The sequence below is a fragment of the Geotrypetes seraphini genome, chromosome 3 (genome assembly GCF_902459505.1).
Source record: "Geotrypetes seraphini chromosome 3, aGeoSer1.1, whole genome shotgun sequence".
NCBI lineage: Eukaryota > Metazoa > Chordata > Amphibia > Gymnophiona > Dermophiidae > Geotrypetes > Geotrypetes seraphini.
The window spans coordinates 191,027,909-191,050,875 of record NC_047086.1 but is presented as its reverse complement, the minus strand read 5'-3'; the positions used below and the strand labels follow the sequence as shown (position 1 = coordinate 191,050,875).

The following is a 22,967-nucleotide window of genomic DNA, read 5'->3' as shown; positions in this document are numbered from 1 at the left end:
ATTTGGAAGGAGATATCACAAAAAGTAGGAAATGCAAGGACAAAAAAGGGAGAGGGACAACTTTCTTTAGATTTCTTAACCTATAAGGAACATTTCCCCCCTCCTCCCCGAATAATGTTGTAATCACATCTAGAGATCTACAGACCAGTGGGTCATTATTTGATTGCCTAGTTTCCATATCACCAGAACCCATCAATACAATTATAGTTGTAGGATATATGGCTGGGGATCTGTCACCCCTCAAATTATGCTATATTTATCACTGAAAACACATTAACTTCTTGTTTACTGTACCTGGATGAAATCGCTCAGCACCAGAGCATCAAACCTGGACAGGTATTGGATATAATATTTCTGAATCACCCATAGGTAGTGGTGTGTCAGGGTTTTCAGTTCTTCCATGTAGAAGATCAATTCAGCAATGTTCCTGCCAAGAAAGAGAAACAGAGGGACCGAGTCACAGCCTAAAGAAAAGCAAGGCAAAGGATGACCCCACTTGGTGACCAACAGTATCAAGGGGGCATGGCACAGCTGAAACAGCAACGTCAGAGGGAAGGCTTCTGGAGGAGGCACAGGATGCTCGTGAGGAGCCACTGCCCACAGCCATCAGGGAGCTGGTGACCAAAGGCGGCCGCTCAGCGTTCAATGCAGAAGTCGGGACCTACCTGAATGAACCGGGTATGAAGGTTCCTTCGACCCACACGTGTTCCCCTCACCATCTCAAAGCCCGAAGAGCCATTTTCCTTTTGGAAGGGGCCAGACTGGGCGTGGCCCCAGAAGTTCCTGGGAGGCAGCTCTGCCCCTCCCCCAGTACGGAGCAAACTTCTTGACTGTGGCCAGGGAGGGGATCATTTATGTTGGATTTAGCCCCCCCCCCCCCACTCACACCCTTGATCCCAAATACATTGACCACGGCTTTCTGAGTTTTGTACTGGCCAGGTGCAGCCAGCGAAGGAATGGAAGGGCCTTTGGGGGGGCTCAGGTTGATTTCCCGCACGTGATGGAGTGTCCCTGAAAACTAAGGGGAGAGCAGGTTGACGCTAGCATTTACTGGGTACATTTTTCCCAGGATAATTGAACTATAGATTGGATTTATGAGCTGATTACCACTTGGACAGGCCAGAAGGCAAGGCACAGCATGGAGGAAGAGAGACACCAACGGTAGGGGGAATGCTTTTATTGTTTTTATTTAGTGATTGATTTGTCTGTTCAGGAAGAAATGGCATTTGTTTCTTTTCCTCTGGGGTTGTACTGCTTGCAGAGTCTTGCATCTTAGGGTTTGTTTGTAAATATTAGTACTTTTAGTTTTTGGTCCTGTATTTACATGGGGTTATCTGTTTTCTGGTAGGAATGAATGTTGAAAAGCAAACAGTGTGCTTTGTGTATTTTAATTTTGTGGTTAACCATTATGTGTTAATACAATTATATTGTGTGTGTATATATGAAAAATGAATGGAAAAAATGGTACAATTAGTACTATTATGGGGGCGGGGTCTGGGGTGGAGATGGGCACGACTTAGCCTAGTGTTCAACTGCCGGTCCGTGGACCGGTGCCGGTCCACAAAATAATTATTTTATTTCCGCTGGTCCATAGGTGTCAAAAGGTTGGAGCTATTGCAAAGAATGCCAAATTTCTAGTTCTCTTCCATTTTGTTTTTGAGGGGTGTGGGATTACTAAAGTATTGTCCTGTAAAGATCGAAGAACCCTTGATGGGGAATATGGAATAATTAACGATGCCATATAATCAGGAATACCTGTATGTAAGGTTTTATACGTCAAAGTTAATATCTTGAATTGTATCCGCGAATGGACTGGTAGCCAATGTGACTGTTTTAGTAAGGGAGTTATATGATCATATTTCCGTGGATTGTTTAGCACTCTCACTGCCGTAATTTGTAATGTCTGAAGACATTTCAATTGTGTTTTAGGCAAACTCGCATATATTGCATTAAAGTAATCTAATTTTCAGTTTATAAACGCATAAAAAAGTTTTAATAGCAATTCCTTAATAAGATTACAAGTTGCTTTAAGTCTCCTTAGGGCATAAAAGCCAGATTTAACCACAGCTGATATTTGCGAGACGAACGATAACTGGGAATCAATAACGAAACAACTTGACTACCGGAATCTGTGTATTCCAGAATGTAGGGACCAATGATGGAAATGATTTTTAACAAGTAGTAGATTTTTCAGGATTAAGGACCATATAATGATCTGATAGCCACAATGATATCTTTGAAAGGCAGTTTTGTAAGCAAGAGAGATCCAAAGAGGTTGTCAACAGGCAGTAGGAGAGTCATGCTGAATACTATACTATTACTATTTATTATTTCTAAGCAGTACTAGATGTATCTGGTACTATACACAATCCCCTGCTCAAAAAAGCTTTCAAGCTATTCAATACTAAATAAAGGATTAGGGAGGTTCACTTATTATGGGAATGATTAAAATAACATGGGTACTTGAACAGGTGAATAAGAGGTTAGGAGTTAAAAGCTGCCTCAAAAAAGTGGCCTTTCAGCCTGGATTTGAAAAGGGCCAGAGAAATCACATAACATTACCAACTTAGGAAGTCTATTCCAAATGTACGGTGAGGCAAGATGCAAAGAACAGAGTCTTGAGTTGGATGTGGAGGAGAAGGGTACAGACAGCAAAGTTACTCACCTGTAGCAGATGTTTTCTTAGGACAGCAGGATGCATATTTCAACTGATAGGTGATGTCTTCTAAGGAGCCAAGCATGGGAATTGCTCCCCAGCAATCAATCTAGAAGCTTAGATCAGTACAATACTAAAGCTGATAGAATGCAATACCAAGAAGAGGAAGGGGGGGGGCAGCTGGAATAAGAATCTTGCTGTCCTTGGAGAACATCTGCTACATAAGAACATAAGAATATAAGATGCGCCATCTCCGGATCAGACCTTCGGTCCATCAAGTCCGGTGATCCACACACGCGGAGGCCCTCCCAGGTGTACACCTGGCATAATTTATAGTCACCCATATCCTTCTATGCCTCTCATAAGGAGATGTGCATCTAGTTTGCTTTTAAATCCTAGGACGGTCGATTGCGCAATAACCTCTTCGGGGAGAGCATTCCAGGTGTCCACCACTCTCTGCGTGAAACAGAACTTCCTGATATTCGCCTTGAATTTGTCTCCTCTCAGCTTCATTTCGTGTCCTCTTGTACGTGTGCAAGTGGACAATGTAAATAGTTTTTTCTGCTCTATTTTGTCAATTCCTTTCAGTATTTTGAAGGTCTTGATCATATCCCCTCGCAGTCTCCTTTTCTCAAGGGAGAACAATCCCAGTCTTGTGAGTCGATCTTTGTATTCCAGTTTCTCCATACCCATCATTAGCTTTGTTGCTCGCCTCTGCACCCCAGCAGTTTTATATCCTTCTTTAGTTTGGGGGACCAGTGTTGGATGCAGTATTCCAAGTGGGGTCTGACCATTGCTCTATAAAGCGGCATTATAACCCTCTCCGATCTACTCGTGATTCCCCTCTTTATCATGCCCAACATCCTATTTGCTTTCTTTGCTGCCGCCGCACATTGTGCAGACGGCTTCAGGGTCCTATCTACCAGTACACCCAGGTCCTTTTCTTGTTCGCTCTTACCCAGCGTTGCGCCTGACATTCGATACTCGTGTTCCTTGTTCTTTCTGCCTAAATGCATTACTTTGCACTTTTCCACATTAAACTTCATCTGCCATTTCTCTGCCCATTTCTCTAACTGATACAAGTCGCTCTGGAGTTCCTCGCTATCCTCCTGCGATCTGATTGTCTGGCATAGCTTTGTGTTGTCTGCAAACTTGATGATCTCGTGGAGGCTTGTTGCAGCGGTGGAGAGAGGTAGCCGGGAGGAAGAAGGAGGGCTGAGGCAGAGACAGAGAAGGTAGCGGCGGCGAGGGCGGGCAGCGGCGAGAGTAAGCTCCGCCCACCCGCACCGCGTCACCAGCGGAGCCAGAGGCCGGACTCCCCCTTAAGAGGAGGGGAGCTGCGGCACGAAGGCAGCACAAGCCGCGTGGAGGCTTGTTGCAGCGGCGGAGAGAGGTAGCCGGGAGGAAGAAGGAGGGCTGAGGCAGAGACAGAGAAGGTAGCGGCGGCGAGGGCGGGCAGCGGCGAGAGTAAGCTCCGCCCACCCGCACCGCGTCACCAGCGGAGCCAGAGGCCGGACTCCCCCTTAAGAGGAGGGGAGCTGCGGCGCGAAGGCAGCACAAGCTGCGTGGAGGCTTGTTGCAGCGGCGGAGAGAGGTAGCCGGGAGGAAGAAGGAGGGCTGAGGCAGAGACAGAGAAGGTAGCGGCGGCGAGGGCGGGCAGCGGCGAGAGTAAGCTCCACCCACCCGCACCGCGTCACCAGCGGAGCCAGAGGCCGGACTCCCCCTTAAGAGGAGGGGAGCCAACGGCGCCCAGCCGTTCGGCGCGCGGCAAAGGTGAGCGGAAAAGGCGCTCGCCTTAGCAAGAGCGCCTTTGCGAAGGGCCTTAAGAAGGGCAGGCCAGGTCACTACATCCAAGGACTCCAAGAAAGGAAGACAGCAAGGTAAGGAAGTATACACAGACACGCACACACACAAGTAAAAGGGAAGCAAACACAGAAAAGAAGGAAGGAGTAGACCCAGGAAGGACCACACATCAAAGGAACGACAGGCAAGGAAGGCACTGAAGAACAGTAGCAAGGGCAGAAGACAGGGTAGAAGCAGGCTAAGAAGGTAGTGCACACACATACACAGAGACAGCAGTAACAAGCTCAGCAGGACAAGAAAAGGCGGACTCAAGAGAGAACACGAGCTAAAGGAGAAGGCAGCCACAGAGGGTAAGCAAGGGGCAAATAGCACAAGCGCATAAGTAAAAGGAAGCGAAAGACGAAGAAGGTAAGGAAGAGCCAGGCACAGGAGTGAACACACTAGCAAAGAGCAACAGGACTCCTAGAGAGCGGACAAATATGGAAGCGGAAGGAACCCGAAGGATGAGCTTCCCAGTGTATTGCACGGACTGCCACATGTATGACTACCTCCCCTCCGGGCAGCAGTCATATGTGTGCGGACGATGCCAGGAACTGGAAAGCTTGAAGAGTGAAGTCAGTCGACTGAAGCTCAGGATCCAGGAGCTGGAGGGACTCTACATCTCCGAAGCCCCCTTCCAGATAGCCGAAGACCCCATGCGAGAGGGGTGCATCAAGGAACAAGTCAGGGAGCTCGAGAGGTTCATCGAGGATGCCTACAGGAGAGTGGAAGAACAGGAGCACGGAAATGAGGAAGACACACAGAGCAGAGGACAAGAAACATCTGACACCAAGGTAGAGGATACCCACGGAGGAACCTTGCTGGAAGAAACGAAGAACACCAAGGACACAGACCTGCGACCGACACGGAGGCTGAAAGAAGGGAAATCTGCAATCCTGGTGGGAGACTCAATCCTGAGGCACGTTGACAGTCACATAGCAGGAGGGAGAGAGGATCGGCTAGTGACCTGTCTCCCAGGAGCAAGAACAAAGGACATCGTTGACAAAATTGAGAGAATCCTGGAAGGAGCAGAGACGGAAGAGACAGCAGTGATAGTCCACGTCGGAACGAACGATGTCACCAGGAGGGACTACAGCAAGAATGCACTGACTGAACAATTCAAGATCTTAGGAAGGAAACTGAAGATGAGGACCCAGAGGATAGCCTTCTCAAAGATCCTGCCAGTACCGAGGGCAGAAACGAAGAGGCAGACGGAGCTACAATCAATTAACGCATGGATGAGAAAATGGTGTGAGGAAGAGGGATTTCTCTTCGTGAGGAACTGGACAACGATCTGGGGAAAGAACAAGCTTTTCAAGAAGGATGGTCTACACCTGAGCAAGGCGGGAACTAGACAACTAGCAAATAACGTCAGAAGAGCGATAGAGCAAGCTTTAAACTAAGTAGAAGGGGAAAGCCGACAGTCGACCTGGTATCGACGGTTCGGGAAACAGTACCTAGTGAGGGTACTGAGGGGAAAGATTTTGGGGAAGACACAAGTGGCAAGCAACAGACTATGAACAAACAAGGGAGTCAGATGAAGCGAGAGGGGGAAAGGATGAACATACTGGAAGGGGAAGTCAAAACGGGACTGGATGATGAGAAAGAACAAGAGGAGGACAATAGGAACACGCCACAAGGGGAAGGCAATAGGAATCTACCACAAAGAGAGGACAAAAGAGACAATACTCAGGAGTTGGCAGGCCAGGAAGGGGACAGAATGAAGCATGAAATGCAAGGGAAAATAGAAAAGAAGGGAAAATGCCAGGACTTGAACTGCATGTATACTAATGCAAGGAGCCTAAAGAACAAAATGGGGGAACTAGAAGTCATGGCCAATAATGAGAGACTAGACATCATAGGGATCACGGAAACATGGTGGAACGAGGAAAACAAATGGGACATAGTACTGCCAGGATACAAACTCTACCGAAAAGACAGGACTTACCAGAAGGGGGGAGGAATAGCACTATACATAAGGGATACCATTCACTCAACTACTGTGGACACAGCAGAGACAAATGCCCAACTGGAGTCATTGTGGATCAAAGTACCAGGAAGCAACGGATCCGAGATAAAGATGGGACTGTTCTACCGTCCACCTGGGCAAACTGAAGCTGAAGATACAGAAATGGTAGCCGAGCTGAGAAGGGAATGCAAGAACCCAAACACCATAGTTATGGGAGATTTCAACTATCCTGGGATAGACTGGTGTCTTGGAAATTCAAAATGTGCAAGGGAAACGGAGTTCCTGGAAGCAGTCCAGGACTGCTTCATGGAACAACTAGTCGAGGCACCAACAAGAGGATCAGCGACTCTGGATCTGATCCTCAATGGGCTGAAAGGCCCCGCGAAGGATGTGGAGATCATAGGACCACTAGGAACCAGTGACCACAACATGATTCAGTTCAAAGTGCAAGTAGGACTACCTATGGGAAAGAGAACCAAGGCAACAACATTTAACTTCAAGAAAGGGAACTATGATGCCATGAGACAAATGGTGAGAAAGAAGCTCAGAAACAGCTCCAAGGAAACTCGGACTGTGGAGCAAGCCTGGTCCCTATTCAAGGACACAGTAAACAAGGCACAAAACCTATATATACCAAGATTTAGGAAAGGTTCCAAGAAGAATCAGACAAAGGACCCTGCATGGATAACCAGTGAAGTAAAGAAGGCACAGGCGGAATAGAAATCACTAATGTAATGTAATGTAATGTAAAGAAAGTGATAGGAGACAAGAAAAAATCATTTCGGAAGTGGAAAAAGGACAAAACTGAAGGAAACTGGAGAGAGCACAGGAAGCAACAAAAAGAATGTCACCGAGTAGTCAGGAAAGCCAAGAAAGAGTATGAGGAGAGACTAGCCAAGGAAGCAAGAAATTTCAAACCATTTTTCCGATATGTGAAAGGGAAACAGCCAGCGAGGGAGGAGGTGGGGCCCCTGGATGAGGGTGACCGGAAGGGAGTGGTGAAAGAGGAAAAAGAGGTGGCTGATAGGCTAAACAAGTTCTTCTCGTCGGTCTTTACAATAGAGGACACATCCAGTGTGCCAGAACCGGAAAAAATCTTCAGGGGAGATCAAGAGGGGAAATTATCATGCATGGAGGTAAGCCTCGAAGACGTTCTCAGGCAGATAGATAGATTAAGAACGGACAAAGCTCCGGGCCCAGACGGGATCCACCCGAGAATACTGAAAGAGCTCAGAGATGAAACAGCAGAGTTACTGCAGCATATTTGCAACCTGTCCTTGAGAACAGGGGTAATCCCGGAGGACTGGAAGATAGCGAATGTTACACCGATCTTCAAAAAAGGATCGAGAGGTGACCCGGGAAACTACAGACCGGTGAGCTTAACCTCTGTTCCGGGGAAGATGGTCGAATCAATGATCAGGGAAGGTATCAATGAGCATATAGAAAAAAATAATCTGATGAGATCGAGCCAGCATGGTTTCTGTAAAGGCCGATCATGCCAGACAAATCTACTGCATTTCTTTGAGGGGATAAGTAAGCAATTGGACCAAGGTGACCCAGTAGACATTATATATCTAGATTTCCAAAAAGCCTTTGACAAGGTGCCCCATGAACGCTTACTGAAGAAACTGTGGAGTGGAAGGGAACGTGTACAGATGGATCAAAAATTGGCTGGCGGACAGGAAACAGAGGGTAGGAGTAAAGGGGCACTACTCTGACTGGATAGGGGTCACAAGTGGTGTTCCGCAAGGGTCAGTGCTGGGACCATTGCTGTTCAATATATTTATTAATGATCTAGAAACGGGGACAAAGTGCAAAGTTATCAAGTTCGCGGATGACACAAAACTCTCCAGCAGGGCCAGAACTGTTGAGGAATGCAAAGAACTGCAGAGCAACCTGAACAAACTGAGTGAGTGGGCAAAAAAATGGCAGATGAGCTTCATTGTGGAGAAATGTAAGGTCTTGCACATAGGGAAAGGGAACTCTATGTACAGCTATACGATGGGAGGGAGGGTACTCGGGGAAGGCAGCCAAGAAAAAGATCTGGGGGTATTGGTGGATAACACAATGAAGCAGGCGGCACAATGTGCAGCGGCCTCAAAAAAAGCGAACAGAATGTTGGGCATTATCAAAAAAGGTATCACTACCAGAACAAAAGAAGTTATCCTGCCACTGTATCGAGCAATGGTGCGCCCACATCTGGAATACTGCGTCCAATACTGGTCGCCATACCTCAAGAAGGACATGGCAATACTCGAGAGGGTCCAGAGGAGGGCAACGAGGATGCTAAAGGGTATGGAGAACCTTTCATATGCCGAACGGTTGGACAGGCTGGGGCTCTTTACCCTGGAGAAGCGGAGACTGAGAGGGGACATGATAGAAACTTATAAAATCATGAAAGGCATAGAGAAGGTGGAGAGGGACAGATTCTTTAGACTAGCAGGGACAAGAGGTCATTCAGAAAAACTGAGAGGAAACAGATTCATAACGAATGCAAGGAGGTTCTTCTTCACTCAGAGGGTGGTGGACACCTGGAACGCGCTTCCCGGAGAGGTGATAGGACAGAGTACAATTCTGGGGTTCAAAAAGGGACTGGATGACTTCCTGGAAGCGAAGGGGATAACAGGGTACAGATAGAGGTTTACCTTACAGGACATTGAGCGAATAGGGTATGGATATTTTAGGTTAGGTAGGGAACACTTTCAGGTCATGGACCTGGGGGGCCGCCGCGGGAGCGGATTGCCGGGCACGATGGACCCCTGGTCTGACCCGGCTTAGGCAACGCTTATGTTCTTATCTCACTGGATATTCCTTCTTCCAGGTCATTAATATAAATATTAAATAGGATCGGCCCAAGTACCGAGCCCTGGGGTACACCACTAGTCACTTTCTCCCAGTCGGAGAACTTCCCATTTATGCCTACTCTCTGCTTTCTGTTTTCCAGCCATTTGCCTATCCATCTTTGTATATCTCCCCTCTATTCCATGGCTTTGTTGTTTCCTGAGAAGTCTTTCGTGTGGAACTTTGTCAAACGCTTTCTGGAAGTCCAAGTATATTATGTCCACCGGCTTTCCGCTATCAATTTGTTCGTTCACGGTCTCAAAAAATTGAAGTAAATTCGTTAAACATGATTTTCCTTTCCTGAAGCCATGTTGACTGGGTTTCAGCAAGTCATATGTATCCAAGTGCCAGACTATGCTATCCTTGATCAGTGCTTCAACCATCTTTCCAGGGACAGACGTAAGTTCTTACAGGTCTGTAGTTGCCCAGTTCTCCTCTCGATCCTTTTTTGAAAATTGGCGTGACGTTTGCTATCTTCCAGTCGTCTGGTATTTGTCCAGTTTTGATTGTCAGGTTGGCAAGTTTTTGCAATAACTCTCCGATTTCAACCTTCAACTCCTTTAAGACTCTCGGGTGAATTCCATCCAGTCCAGGGGATTTGTCACTTTTAAGTTTGTTGATCTGGTAGTATATCTGTTCCAAGTTCACTTCAACTGTGGTAAGGCTGTCTTCTATTACTCCTCTAAACACTTTCACTGCTTCTGATATTGTTGCGGTCTCCTCCTTCGTAAAGACGGACGCAAAGAAGGAATTTAGTTTGTCTGAAATTTGTTTATCTTCCTTGATGTACCCTTTTCTTCCCTGGTCATCCAGGGGTCCCACTGCCTCTTTTGCAGGTTTTTTTCCCTTTCATGTATCTAAAGAAGGCCTTGAAGTTTTTGGCCTCTTGCGCTATTTATTCCTCATAGTCCTTTTTGGAATTCCTCACCACCTTGTGACATTTCTTCTGATCATCTTTATGTTTGTTCCAAGCTTCAGTTGTTTTCATGCGTTTCCATTTTTTTGAAAGAGCCCTTCTTTTCTTTTATGGCTTCCTTCACCTGTCTGGTAAGCCATGCCGGTTCTCCCTTACCTTTTGTTCTCCCTTCTTTAGAAATCCTCGGAATGTGGAGATTTTGTGCTTCTGTGATAGTATTTTTCAGTAGGGTCCATGCCTGGTCTACCATTTCAAGTTTGTCCACCTTTTTCTTGAGTCGTTGTTCTACCATGGCTCTCATGCGATCGTATTTACCCTTTTTAAAGTTTAAGGTTGTGGTTAAGGTTTTGGCACGTTTCCCTTTCCTGATGTCAAGTTTAAAGTTGATCACATTGTGATCGCTTGTCCCCAGCGGGACCGTAACTTCTACTTCTTTTGTTGGTCCCGTGAGACCATTTAGGACCAAGTCCAGGGTGGCATTGCCTCTTGTCGGCTCTTTTACCATTTGTTCCAGGAAGCAATCCCCTAGCGCCTCCAGGAACTTGGCCTCCTTGCCGCAGTTGGAGGTTCCTAGTTTCCAGGATATCCTCGGGAAATTGAAGTCTCCCAATATTATTACATTACCCATCTTGCATTCTTGTTTAATTTCCTCTATCATTTCTGAGTCAGTTTCCTCCGCCTGTCCTGGGGGACGATAGTAAAGGCCAATTTTCGTGTCTGCGCCATTTTGGCCAGGAATCTTGATCCAAAGGGACTACAGCTTCTCTTTCATTTCCGTCGTAGCCACTCCAACAGATTCTACTCCTTCCTGAACATTTAGGGCAATACCTCCACCTTTCTCCCCCCTCTCGATCTCTTCTATATAGTTTGTATCCCTGTAGTACTGTGTCCCATTTGTTTTCTTCAGTCCACCATGTTTGTTATGCCAATGATCTCCAGTTTATCATGTCTTGCTATTGTCTCTAGTTTCCCCATTTTGTTTCCTAGACTTCTAGCATTCGTATACATACATTTGAGTTCTTTTCGTGTTACCTTTTTGGACTTTCTACTCATTGCTGTCCCTACTGTTTCTTTCACGGTATCCTTAACCGCTCCTGTGTTGTCTCCCTTGTTTGCTGTGTAGTCATCCCCTCCTGTGTTGAGTTATCCCTTCCTGTCTTGTCTCCCTTATTTGCTGTGAGGTCGTCCCCTCCTGTGTATGAGTAGTAGCCCATGGTTCCTTCATCGGGGCATCCTGTCGTCTTTGCCATTGACTGGTGGTCGACTGTCGGCTTTCCCCTATTTATTAGTTTAAAGCCTTCTCGATGGCCTTCTTCATGTTGCCTGCCAATACTCTTGCTCCTTCCTTGTTGAGGTGTAGTCCATCCTTTCTGTAGTACTTGCTTTTTCCCCAGAACGCCGTCCAGTTGCACACGAAGTCAAAGCCTTCTTCTTCGCACCATCGTCTCATCCAGGCATTGATAGCTTGCAATTCCCCTTGTCTCTTTCCATCCGCTCTTGGTACTGGGAGGATCTCGGAGAAGGTCACCTTCACCTCCCTGATCTTCAGCTGTCTTCCAAGTGAGCGGAGCTGACCCTTCATCTCTTCCCTGTCATACTTCCACCCACTCACATCATTGGTTCCCACGTGGATGAGCACAGCAGTATCCTCTCCCCCTGCGTTGTCTATGATCCTGGAGTTGGCCACATCCTTCACTCTTGCTCCAGGCAGACAGGTGACGATTCTGTCCTCTCTTCCTCCTGTGGTGCGGCTGTCCACGTGACGTATAATGGAGTCGCCTACGATGATCCCCCATCTTCTTTATTCGGGGGTTCCTTGGGGATCTTAAGTCCACGTCTATGGTATAGGGCCAGTCTTCTTCCTCCAGTGCTACTCTTGAAATTGTTTTCGGCTCTTCGGATGGGGGGAACGTCTTCCTTCGTTCTCTCTCTTCCTCCTGGTGTGCGGATGTCTCCTACCTCATCTTCGGTTTTTTCTGTGTTTGCATGGGTGTCTTCTCTCCTCTCTTCCATCCTGTGTACAGCTTTCCAGCCCTGGGATCTCTACGTGTTGCTGGTGGGCTTCCTCGATTAATCTTTCTAGTTCCACGATCCCTTCGCTGGTATCGGGCTCCTCTAGCAACTTCTCCTGCATGCGGTTTTCTTCCTTCCTAGCAAGGAGTTCTTCGAGTTCCATCACAGTTCCCTCCAGCAGCCGAACTTGCAGTTTCAGGCTGTCCAGCTCCTCGCATCGGCTGCAAACGTATGCCCTAGTCCCCGAGGGGAGGTAGTCATACATACTGCAGCCGGTGCAGAAGACCGGAAAGCTCATCTTCTGGCTTCTGTGGGGTGGGGGAGAGGCAGATGTGGGATGGGATGGGAAGGATGAGAGATAGTGGATGCTGGACAGATAATGAGAGGTGACAAGCTGCTTTTCACGGGTTGCATTTGCCAATCTTTAGTGATGACTATGGCACATAGGTGCCATTTTCTTTGAAAATCCATTTGGTAGGAAGGGAGTGACCAAGATGGCGGTGATGTGAGCACGCTGAGTGAGAAGTCGAAGAGATTTGCTGCAGCTTTTCCCCTTTTTCTTTTACCTTGTCCGGGTTTCCATGGCTGCATTATATTGCTTACTAAAAGAAAGGGGATACTGAAGTTTGCTTCCTCACTGGCTTCTGCTTCATCCCCGCTCCAACAGAGAATCGAGTGTTTTACCACAGTGGTCCATTCACAGGATACCGGAGCTGTTAACCCTGCTTTACAGATTGACAAAGGAGCGTCATCAGTGTTGGGGCATGAGATCTCATTGTCACCTCTGGAACCCAGCAATCCTCCGTGTCCAGCGTTGGTGGGGGAGACACAAGCAACTGGTAGTGATGTGAGTGAAACTCCTGCAGAGAAGATGCCAGGCTTTATATGAGGGGGTGGGGGTGGTATAGAAGGGTGTGGAAGATGCAGGTCTTTTTGTACATGGGTGGGGTATGGAAAAGGAGGGAAAATGGATGGATGGGGGTGTAGGATGGGAAGGGTTGATTCTGGACTATAGAGATAGATGAGGGTTGTAAAGGGAAGGGCTGATGCAATTCAGACTAGCAAAATTCAGACACTGAAACTAGTCAGGAGTGATAATACAGTGCTATTGGCCTGTGCTTTTCTTTTTAGGCTTGAAGGAATCCCAAAGCTTTATGGGTATTCAAGGCATTATGTGAGCATTTCATGAGGACAGCTCATATCATGTGAGAAATTCCTGGTAAAATTACCGAGACCTTGACTATTCAGCTGGTCAAAGCAAACAGACTTTATAACCCAGCTTAAGAGACAGGATGATTGCAGTATACCTGACAGCAGCATAAAAATCATAAAAATAGAATGTGGACAGGGTTACAAACTGTTTGGACAGGTGAAGAATTGTAAACTCTCCACTGTTTGGAAAGGCAAAGAACAGAGAATGTTTTACTGACAGAGACAGAACAAAGAATTTCTAAGTACTCAGAGGCCAGCTATAAACAGCTGTTGTACTAATTTTTGACACTGCTGCCTTAGGATATCATTTTTTATTTAAGTATTTATATATAATTAAACTTAGTAGCTTCATCGCATGTCCCCTAGTCCTAGTATATTTGGAAAGAGTGAACAAGCAATTCACATCTGCCCTTTCTACTCCACTCATTATTTTATAGACCTCTATCATATTACCCCTGAGCCATCTCTTCTCCAAGCTGAAGAGCCCTAGCCGCTTTACCCTCTCCTCATAGGGAAGTTGACCCAACCCTTTTATCATTTTTGTCGCCTTTCTCTGTACCTTTTCTAATTCCGCTATATCTTTTTTGAGATACTGCGACTAGAACTGCACACAGTATTCGAGGTGTGGCCATACCATAGAGTGATACAAGGGCATTACACTTCCCCCTCCCCATTCGCGGTTTCCCTACTCGCGATTTCACATAATTGTGATTTTTTTGGGGGGGGGAGGAGGAAAAAAAACAACCATATTTTTGTTTTCCCCCCGGCATCCCGGCCTTACCTGGTGGTCTAGCTGGTTTTCGGATGGCTGTGGGGAGTTCCCGTAGTCTCGAGAGGCTACGGGATGCCAGGGTAAGGCGGAAGGGAGGCGGGGGTGGGTCAGAGCTGGATATTCGCAGTTTTTCGCCATTCGCGGTCCGGCTCTGCCTGTATCCCCCGCGAATAAGGAGGGAGAAGTGTATAACATTTTCATCTTTGTTTTCCATTCCTTTCCTGATAATTCCTAACATTCTATTTGATTTCTTAGCAGCCGCCGCACATTGAGCTGAGGGTTTCATCGTATCCTCAACAATGACACCTAGATCCTTTTCCTGGGCAGTGACTCCTAACACAGAACTATAGTTTGGGTTCCTCTTTCTCACATGCATCACTTTGCACTTGCTCACATTAAATATCATCTGCCATTTTGATGCCCAGTCTTCCAAGGTCCTCTTGCAATTTTTCTCAAACCTCTTGTGATTTAACAACTTTGTGTCATCAGCAAATTTAATGATCTCAGTAGTTATTTCCATCTCTAGGTCATTGATAAATATGTTAAAAAGCAGAGATCCCAGCACAGACCCCTGGGGAATCCCACTATTTATTGAGTTAACTTAAATTAACCTAATAACTCACTCCACACTCATAAACACAAAGGAACTGTAATAATTAAAAAACTTTTTATTCCTTTACAATAGCATAATTTTAAACCTCTTCCTAAGGTTCAACAACGCACTGTGGATTTAAAATTCAAAAAGCCACTACTATACTTCAGGAATCTTGTAAAGGGGGAAAAAAAGCCTCAGACTCGAGCCTGCTGCTAATTTTATAAACATTCAGGCTACTATTAGAGATACCTATCAGCATAAAAAACCCCTCTTCCAAGTATTCCTACCGTCAGTAATAAATATTTTTTCAATAGTAAATACTTTTCAAATATTGAAATATTTCAATAAATTTTCATCCACATGCGCTGGGAGCCCTACTCTAAACTCCTAAAGAACAGCTGTGTTGAGAGCGACCATAAAATCGTTTCCCGCTAATGTAATTGGACTGTGTCCGGATTGTGTGCCAGTATATAATGTTACTAATACTGTTATGATAAAAAATTATCTTTCCCAGCGCTGTGCTGGATCAGGTCCATGTGTCTTTCATACACACTTCTGTTCTTGTGACAAGTCTGCTCAGCCAAAGCTTTCAGCGGACTAGGTCCCTAAGGTTTTTATGTGGATTATTTTATTATTATGTGGATTGCTCAATTATACTTTTGGAACTTTGAAATTTTCAATAAAGTCCATTTCAAGAACATTGTCACTCCACAGTGTTTTTTAGTTTCTCTTCTCTGTGTATCTCCTAGGGTCAATTTTTTTGTTTTGCGTGCTTTGTCAAATGCCTTTTGAAAATCCAAATACACAGTATCGACCGGTTCACCTTTATCCACATATTCATTCACCCTTTCAATCTCTTGTTGGGGGGGAAGGGTCAGGGATTGGGTAAAGGTAGAGTATGAGAGTTGTATACAACACCATGTACTTTTGCCTTTTTGCTGTGCATGGTTCCTCTTGTTTTGTAATACTTTTTGCTGAAGAAACAATAAAAATATATATTTTTTTTAAAAAGTAGTCTCCATGAGAAGTCTGAGTCTCTGCCTGCCTTGCTTGACTGACACCCTGATCAGACCTGGAGCAGGGCCGCTGAAACATCGGGGACCCCTGGTTCCCCAATGGAGCTCCTTCCACCCCATGAGGAAATGGAGATCAACACCAGTTTGACACAGATTAGTTCCAAAGTCCTTCAAGTACTCAGTGTTAATTTACTTGTCACAGTCAGTGAATGGGCCTCTAAGGTAGACAGGAGCTCCTGAGGAGCCAACACAGATACCCTCAATTCCATGGCCTCTTGTAGGACAAAATGTTACTCCACTCCTCCTGGAACATGGCTTCGATTTGCTGCTGGTAAAGACTGGAGGGATCACATCCTCCAAAGTCATTGGAGAAGTATTGGTGAACAGGTCTCAGTTTGATGGATGCTATTACACCCCACCTGATTCCCGGGAGGGTAAGAAGCTTCACATTGGAAGCACTTGAAGAATATCGATGTTCTCAATGCCTTTATGCTCACAATGCTGTGCTTCAAGGGAGATTGATGTCAATGCCTCTTGACTTCAACTCAACGATTGGCATTGGGATCCCTTGGCATTCACCATCAGAAGGGGATCAGAGGATATCTGCTCCTGGTGACCACTACTGATGTTCATCATCGAGGAAGGTGAAGACCCTCTCAATGCTGATGCATCCCCAGTGTCCAATGCCAAAGTTGATGGACTGAACTTCTTGGCACCAAAAATCCATTTGCACTGCATTCCACAACCTCTAAATTATCTTTTTGCCATCTGTGAATAGTTAACAAAAACAAGGACCATTACCGGGCCCAGACACTGTAGTGGGCGATTATGGTTGTCTGTAAGGAATATGATCCTGTTGCACCAAGTACACTTCTTAAAATCACTTGGGGTTTTCTGAGACATAGGAGGTAAAATAGCCGAGGCAAAATTAAACAGCTCAATGGTGCATGAGGCCCAAGACTTAGTGAGCCATGAAAAAAAGTACAGAAACCTGTCAAGTTCTGAAAAACCTGAAAAAGTGAGAACAATACAGTAAAGACTGAAGGCATGAGCTGTGTAGAGGGAAAGTAAAAACAAGTCCCCAGTGGTCTGCAGAAAAGATAGTACTGATCTGATCCAGCACGACAACAGTGTGTGGGAAGGAGCATGCATACATGGTGAGCTGCTCTCAAAGTCTTCTACACTGATCACTGGAGAGCCATTCCCATGCTGGGCTCTGTCAGATGATGTCACCCATCAGTTGGAATTTCACATCCTTCTTGTCCTCAGAAAAAAGAATGGCTTATTAAATAAACAGATTTCCCAAGGAGGGGCATAAGGAGAAATAGTAGAGCAGAGATACTGAGGAGCTGCAAAATTGATGCACTTATAGGTATGTAAGAATATATGAACAAAGAATAGCCAACTGCGTCAGACCAATGGTCCATCTAGCCTAGTATCAGGGAGTGGCCAAGATGGCGGCGTGACTGGTGCGCTGTAGGCAAGTCGCTGTTTGTTTTTCCTCAGAAAGCTATGCCTCATATCAAGCGGAAAGGCTCTGTTCGGTCGGGACCCTTACCGGCCGAAACTTCAACGCCTTTGCGCCAGACCTTCCTGGATTTCGCCACCAGAATCCCTCTCTCTGCTGGACCGTGAGGCTCATTGAAGTTAGCGTCTCAGGACTTAGGCGCTACCCTTGAGCCGGAAGTTTCATATCACCTCCAGATCCGACTATCCCTCCATGCCCCGCAGCTGATACGTCTGCGCTTCGGAGTGGCCCCGATACCGAGGTGGTTGTGGGAGTCCTCTCCAAGAAGGGGGGCGAGACGGAGTTGGGGGCTGTGGGTATTGAAAATCAGCCAGGGGCAGAAGATACCTTACTGACCCCCATGGAGGTAACTCTGTTTGATGTGTGGAAAATGCTTGTGAGATTGGAGGGAACGGTACTAAAGACTTCTGCCGAGACTTCGACTTTGGTGAATAAGGTAGACTCTTTAACAAAATCATTAGAGGAAAGTAAAATTGAAAATGAATCAAGATTTGTGTCTCTTAATGAAGAAATGACTGCTCTAAAAGCTGTTAATGATGGGTTAATTAAGAATAAATTGTTAATCCACAGGAAAATAGAGCAATTAGAGAATCATAATAGACGCTTAAATTTGAGATTCTTAAATTTCCCAAAAGCCTTGGAGATTTCCTCTGTGGAAATGTTTAGGAATTACCTACAGCAAATATTGGGCTTCGCTCCCGATGCTATTCCGCCTTTAAATAAAATATATTATTTGCCTAGTCCTAAAAAGTAGATGCGGAGCGAAACACCAGGAATACCTCAAGGAACTATGGATCAACCACTTAACTTGGGAAACTTATCTGAGATTCTAGAAGCAATTACTATGAAAACTGAGGAGAGAGCTACCTTACTTGCTTCATTTGTATTTCAACAGGATCTCAATGCTGTACTGAGGTTATATTTCGTAAAGCTCAGTCTCCTTTCATGGGACAACGTATTTGGGTCTATCCCGATGTTAACAAAGAGACACAAGAAAGGAGGAAACTATTTTTGCTCATGAGGCAAGAAGCAAAAGATTTAGGGGCTATTTTTTAACTGGTGTACCCATGTAAATGCCTCATTAAATATCAAGGGACAAAATATACCTTTTTTGTTCCTGAACACCTAAGGAGCTTTCTAGACATGAAAAAGATCAGAGAATAGTGGATATTATTGTATATGAGAGGAATCGATTCACGTTAAGCAATTTTCTTTATTACTTTTTGGTTATAAGTCCTTTAAGATTCCCTCCCCCACTTTTTCTTCACTTTATATTGGGGGTCTAAGAAGAACTTTATTACTGTTTCATGTTAGAAATATTTGCTTGTCTTTAATCTTCTTTGTTCGAGTTACCTACACAAGTGTATTGCATGTTATGATTTTCAATAGATAAATAAAGAAAGAAAGAAAAAAAGCCTAGTATCATGTCATCGACAGTGGCCAATCCAGTTCACAAGTACCTGGCAGAAACCCAAACATTAGTCCAGTAGTTCTTCCCTCCTTCCTTTTTGTTCCTATCGTCGTCGTCTATGTTACAGCCTTACTTTGTTTGTCACTCCCTCTTTAAAATTTTGTACATCGCACTGAATTTATGATATTGTGTTTTAATCAAAATTTTATGAAACTTGAAACATTCCATGCTATGGACACCAGGGCAAGCAGTGGACTGGGATTAGTAGTATCCCTGGGATGTAATAGAGAAGGAAATGACAGATTTTAGCAGTCTATTAGAGATGTGCAGAGAAAGAGAGAGAGGAGTAACGGTAACTCAAAGCTGAGGAGATGGGAGGATGATAGTGTTTTCTACAGAAATAGAAATAGAGGAAAGAGAAGAGGTGGGTTATGGGAGAAAGATAAGAAGCTTAATTTTGACCATATTAATGTCAGACAAGCAGGCTGAAACTTGGGCCTTGATTCCTGGTGAAATTTCAGATATACACAGTTACATCTGGGAATCATCAGTTTAAAGCTGGTAATGAAAACCATCTTTACACTGATGAACAGAGCACCAAGAGAACAAGAACAGAGAGAGAAGAGAAGGAAGATTGATTAACATCTGTTTACCAAAGTTTCATTTCTTCACAGCACAAGAATTTTACAGCCTACATTAAAGTGAGGTTCTGCTGGCAAACAGAACATATATCGTCAAAGGGACATGCAGGGTTACCAAAGACTTTACCATTGCAAGGTGATTTTTCACTGATGGATTATTATATCTTACATGTCAACATAGTCCTCCTGGTTCTTGGATTTAGTGACATTTTCACCATGCCGCACCAGCCAGTTAATCTCATCCCGACCGAAAGATAAAGCCATGAATACATAGATAGCCTAGGAAACAGAAGAAAGAAGATATGAGAGCACCCAAGAAGGAAAGAGAGGGCAAGGGAAGACTCAAAACAACAAAGGGAAGATCAAAGGTAACAAGGGTAGGAGGAGAAAAAATGTGTGAAGGTTAGCAAAAGACAGTAGCGTACATTTAAATTTGGAGCCCCCAACCTCTAGCTTTAACATTGGTAGGAGGAATAAGAGCACAGTAAATTGCCTTGGGTGAATCTTATCATAAATACAATTAATAAATACTAATAAACAAACAAGCACTAAATGCAGTATAATTAGCTGAACACTTGCACTGGGCAGGCAGAGAAGCACAATCTCCTACTGTTAAGAGTCAAGTCTTATGATAACAGCATTGTGATTTTGCTCCTGCAGTTATCATGGTACTTAGCTTCAGGCAGCAGGAGCTACCTTGGGCTGATCATTTTTTAAGTTTTGTATAGTATAGAGAGTACTATTAGGTATAGTAGTCTTGTTCTTTTATCTTGATGTAGAAGGAAACTGAACTCTCTTCATATAGATTCCTGTAACAGTATGACCCCTGCAACTATACTAGTGCAGTCCAGAGCTTATTCTATAGCCTTCTGCACTCCAGAATACAAATGGGCAATGCTTATGCTTCAATACAGCAAGAACTTTGCTTTGATGTATGCCAAGGTTTGTACTTTTTTCAGTTCAAAGATTTTTTATTGATTTTAACATACAAAAAGTACAAAAAATGTTAACAAGGCAACGTAAGGCACATGATAAGACTAATCAGACCTTACTTTCACCAATACCACTTTGCCTTAATCATACAACTGATGATCCTACCACAACTGGACTACTGTAATTCCATCTACATGGGAATCAACTGCTCTAATTCACAAACTGTAACTCATCCAAAACACTATCGTAAGACTTATCTTCAACCTGAGAAAATATGACTCAGTCACAACCTTCATCAAACAAATGCACTGGCTATCCATCCCATCACAAATAACATTCAAAATATCTTGCATTATTCATCGCATACTCTATGGAAACTGTGCAGCCCCACTCATCCAACTCTTCTCAATAGAATGGTCTACTTCCCGTAGAACCCTCAACCAGATGCCACTAAATCTCCCATCCACTAAAGATCTTCACTATAAACGAGTTTTCTACTCCATGCTTACCTTCCTAGGAGTCAAAACTTGGAATGGCCTTACAGAAAAAACCAGAACTGAACCTTGCCACATCATCTTCCGAAGAAAACTGAAAACCCATCTGTTTGATACTTAATCTCCTTTACCCTCTCTTCTCTCCCTTTTCCTTCTTCATCTCTCCCCTCTTTTTCTCTCCCCTTCCTCTCCCTCTTATCTATCCACCTCCTCTCTCTCCCCTCTTACTTCTTTTACAGTCATCTTGAGCCTGTATAGGTATGAGCGACGCACAAATAGAAGATTAGATTAAGATTAGATCTATGAATGCACACACCTATCAATCTATTGGAGTAAAGTTTGGGAAATCATTTCTTCAATCTTGAACATACAAGAGCCCATAAGTCTGCGCATTATTATATTGGGCTACCAAGGTTTGTACTTTGAAAGGAAAGTACCTGTAACCCACTTTTGGCTGATGCAACAATGGGGAAAACCCATGCCAAGAGCCCTTTGTCAGGATGCCCTAGCCTCCTTAGTGCCAGAATTCAGAGAAAAGTTTCCAGAATGATTCTTATGCTTTTCTGAGCCACAACATACAGGGCACAAATGATCATCTTTCTACTCTTCAAAGACATTGCTTTTTTCAAAAATGATATAAAAAGGGCAACTATGGTGTTGAGAGGGATCTCTCTCTCGTGAATTCCTCTGAACTTATCTCTACTCATTTTGTCACTTCATCTTCTGGAAAAAACACAAAGCAGTGCCCAGCCATCTCGAGACCACCTTCTAATCCAGCCATTCCCAAAGGAAAAGAGACTTGTCTCCCCGTAAAGTTGTGTTAAGATAGGCTCTGTAATTGCTATTGAGTAATAAAACAGATGGCCTGATTGTACGCCATAGGGAGTCTGTTTACTCGAATTAGATTCTGATAAGTGTTCTTTCTGTACCATTTAAAGAACATTATTTTTAACTTCATTCTACACTTACCTGGCATTTGTACATAACTTTTAAATCTTGATTGTTTTCATTTTCATTCTTGGTTATAAATAATAACGCTTTCATTGTTATTGTATATAGTACTTGTGTTATGTAGTTTGTCAGTATGCCTGAGAGGTAGGAACTCATATCTACCCAGTTAAGGGGGACGTGATACTAACATCCTAATTCCAGAGTGCTTTATAAAAAGTAATGTGTTTGCATCTCTACCTACACTGTCTAGTAAGGGCCTCCACTCCTACAGGCATATCTAACCTGCTGGGATTTCAAGATTATCACAATGAATAATACATATAGCAGAGACCCTATATGCAATCCTTTCTCCTGTATATTCATTGTGGTGATCCTGAAAACCTAATTAGCTAGAAGCACTGACCTAGTAGACCACCATCTTCTGGATGGTTTATAGGAAATCAAAATTAGAGACTCAGTTCTGCAGTGGTTCATCTCTAGCATTTCCTTGATATCCTTTCCCATCCTCTGTACCCTTTTAGTGCTTCTCTCTCTCTTCCAACCCCCAATCCCCCTTCCAAGGGTATCCATCTCTCTCCTTCCTACCTTCCCTACTGCTGTTTCTGTCTCTCCCCTCCCATCTAGCAATACCCTACTGTATGTTCTTTTCTCTTGCACTCTCTACTTTCCATAATGCTTCTCCAGCTCTCCTCCCTCCATCCATTCTGTTTCTCTCTCCCTATCTCCCTCTCTTCATATTATTTCTCCAGCCCTTCCTCCCTCTTTTCTTCCATCCATGATGTTTCTCCCTCCTTCTCTCCCTCCATCCATGCTGTTTCCCCCTCCCTGTTTCCCTCCATCCATGCTGTTTCTTCAGCCCCACTCCATGCTGTTTCTCCAGCCCCCCCAGCCCCTCCCTTCCCTTTAGTTTCTCCAGCCCCTTCTACTCCCTCCCTACGATGCTGTTTTCTAGCTCCTGACTCTCCCACCTGCCTCCTTCCCGGGCCTGGCTGGCCACTGTAATTGAATCTTCAGACAGCCAGCAGCAGCAAAGAGGTATGTCTGTGTTGCTGGCCTGCCCCAGAAACTGCCTCTCTGCAGCGACTTTCTGTTCTCATGTAGGCAGGACTTGCAGAGAGGCGGCTTCCAGGGAAGGCTGATGGCAGCAGGCTTACCTCAAGATTCAATTACATCAGCC

General features: G+C 44.7%; 1 protein-coding gene across 2 annotated transcripts in view; it reads right to left on the bottom strand.

The window, feature by feature from the left end:
- Window positions 1-22,967, bottom strand: part of NCKAP1L (NCK associated protein 1 like) — a 265,246-nt gene that overhangs the window by 126,116 nt on the left and 116,163 nt on the right. For both annotated transcript variants that reach the window (XM_033938673.1, XM_033938674.1), the window contains 2 exons: window positions 19,582-19,691; window positions 295-427 (listed from right to left, as the gene is read on the bottom strand). In XM_033938673.1, the coding sequence (XP_033794564.1) occupies window positions 295-427; window positions 19,582-19,691 (243 nt within the window). The remainder of the gene's footprint in view (window positions 1-294; window positions 428-19,581; window positions 19,692-22,967) is intronic.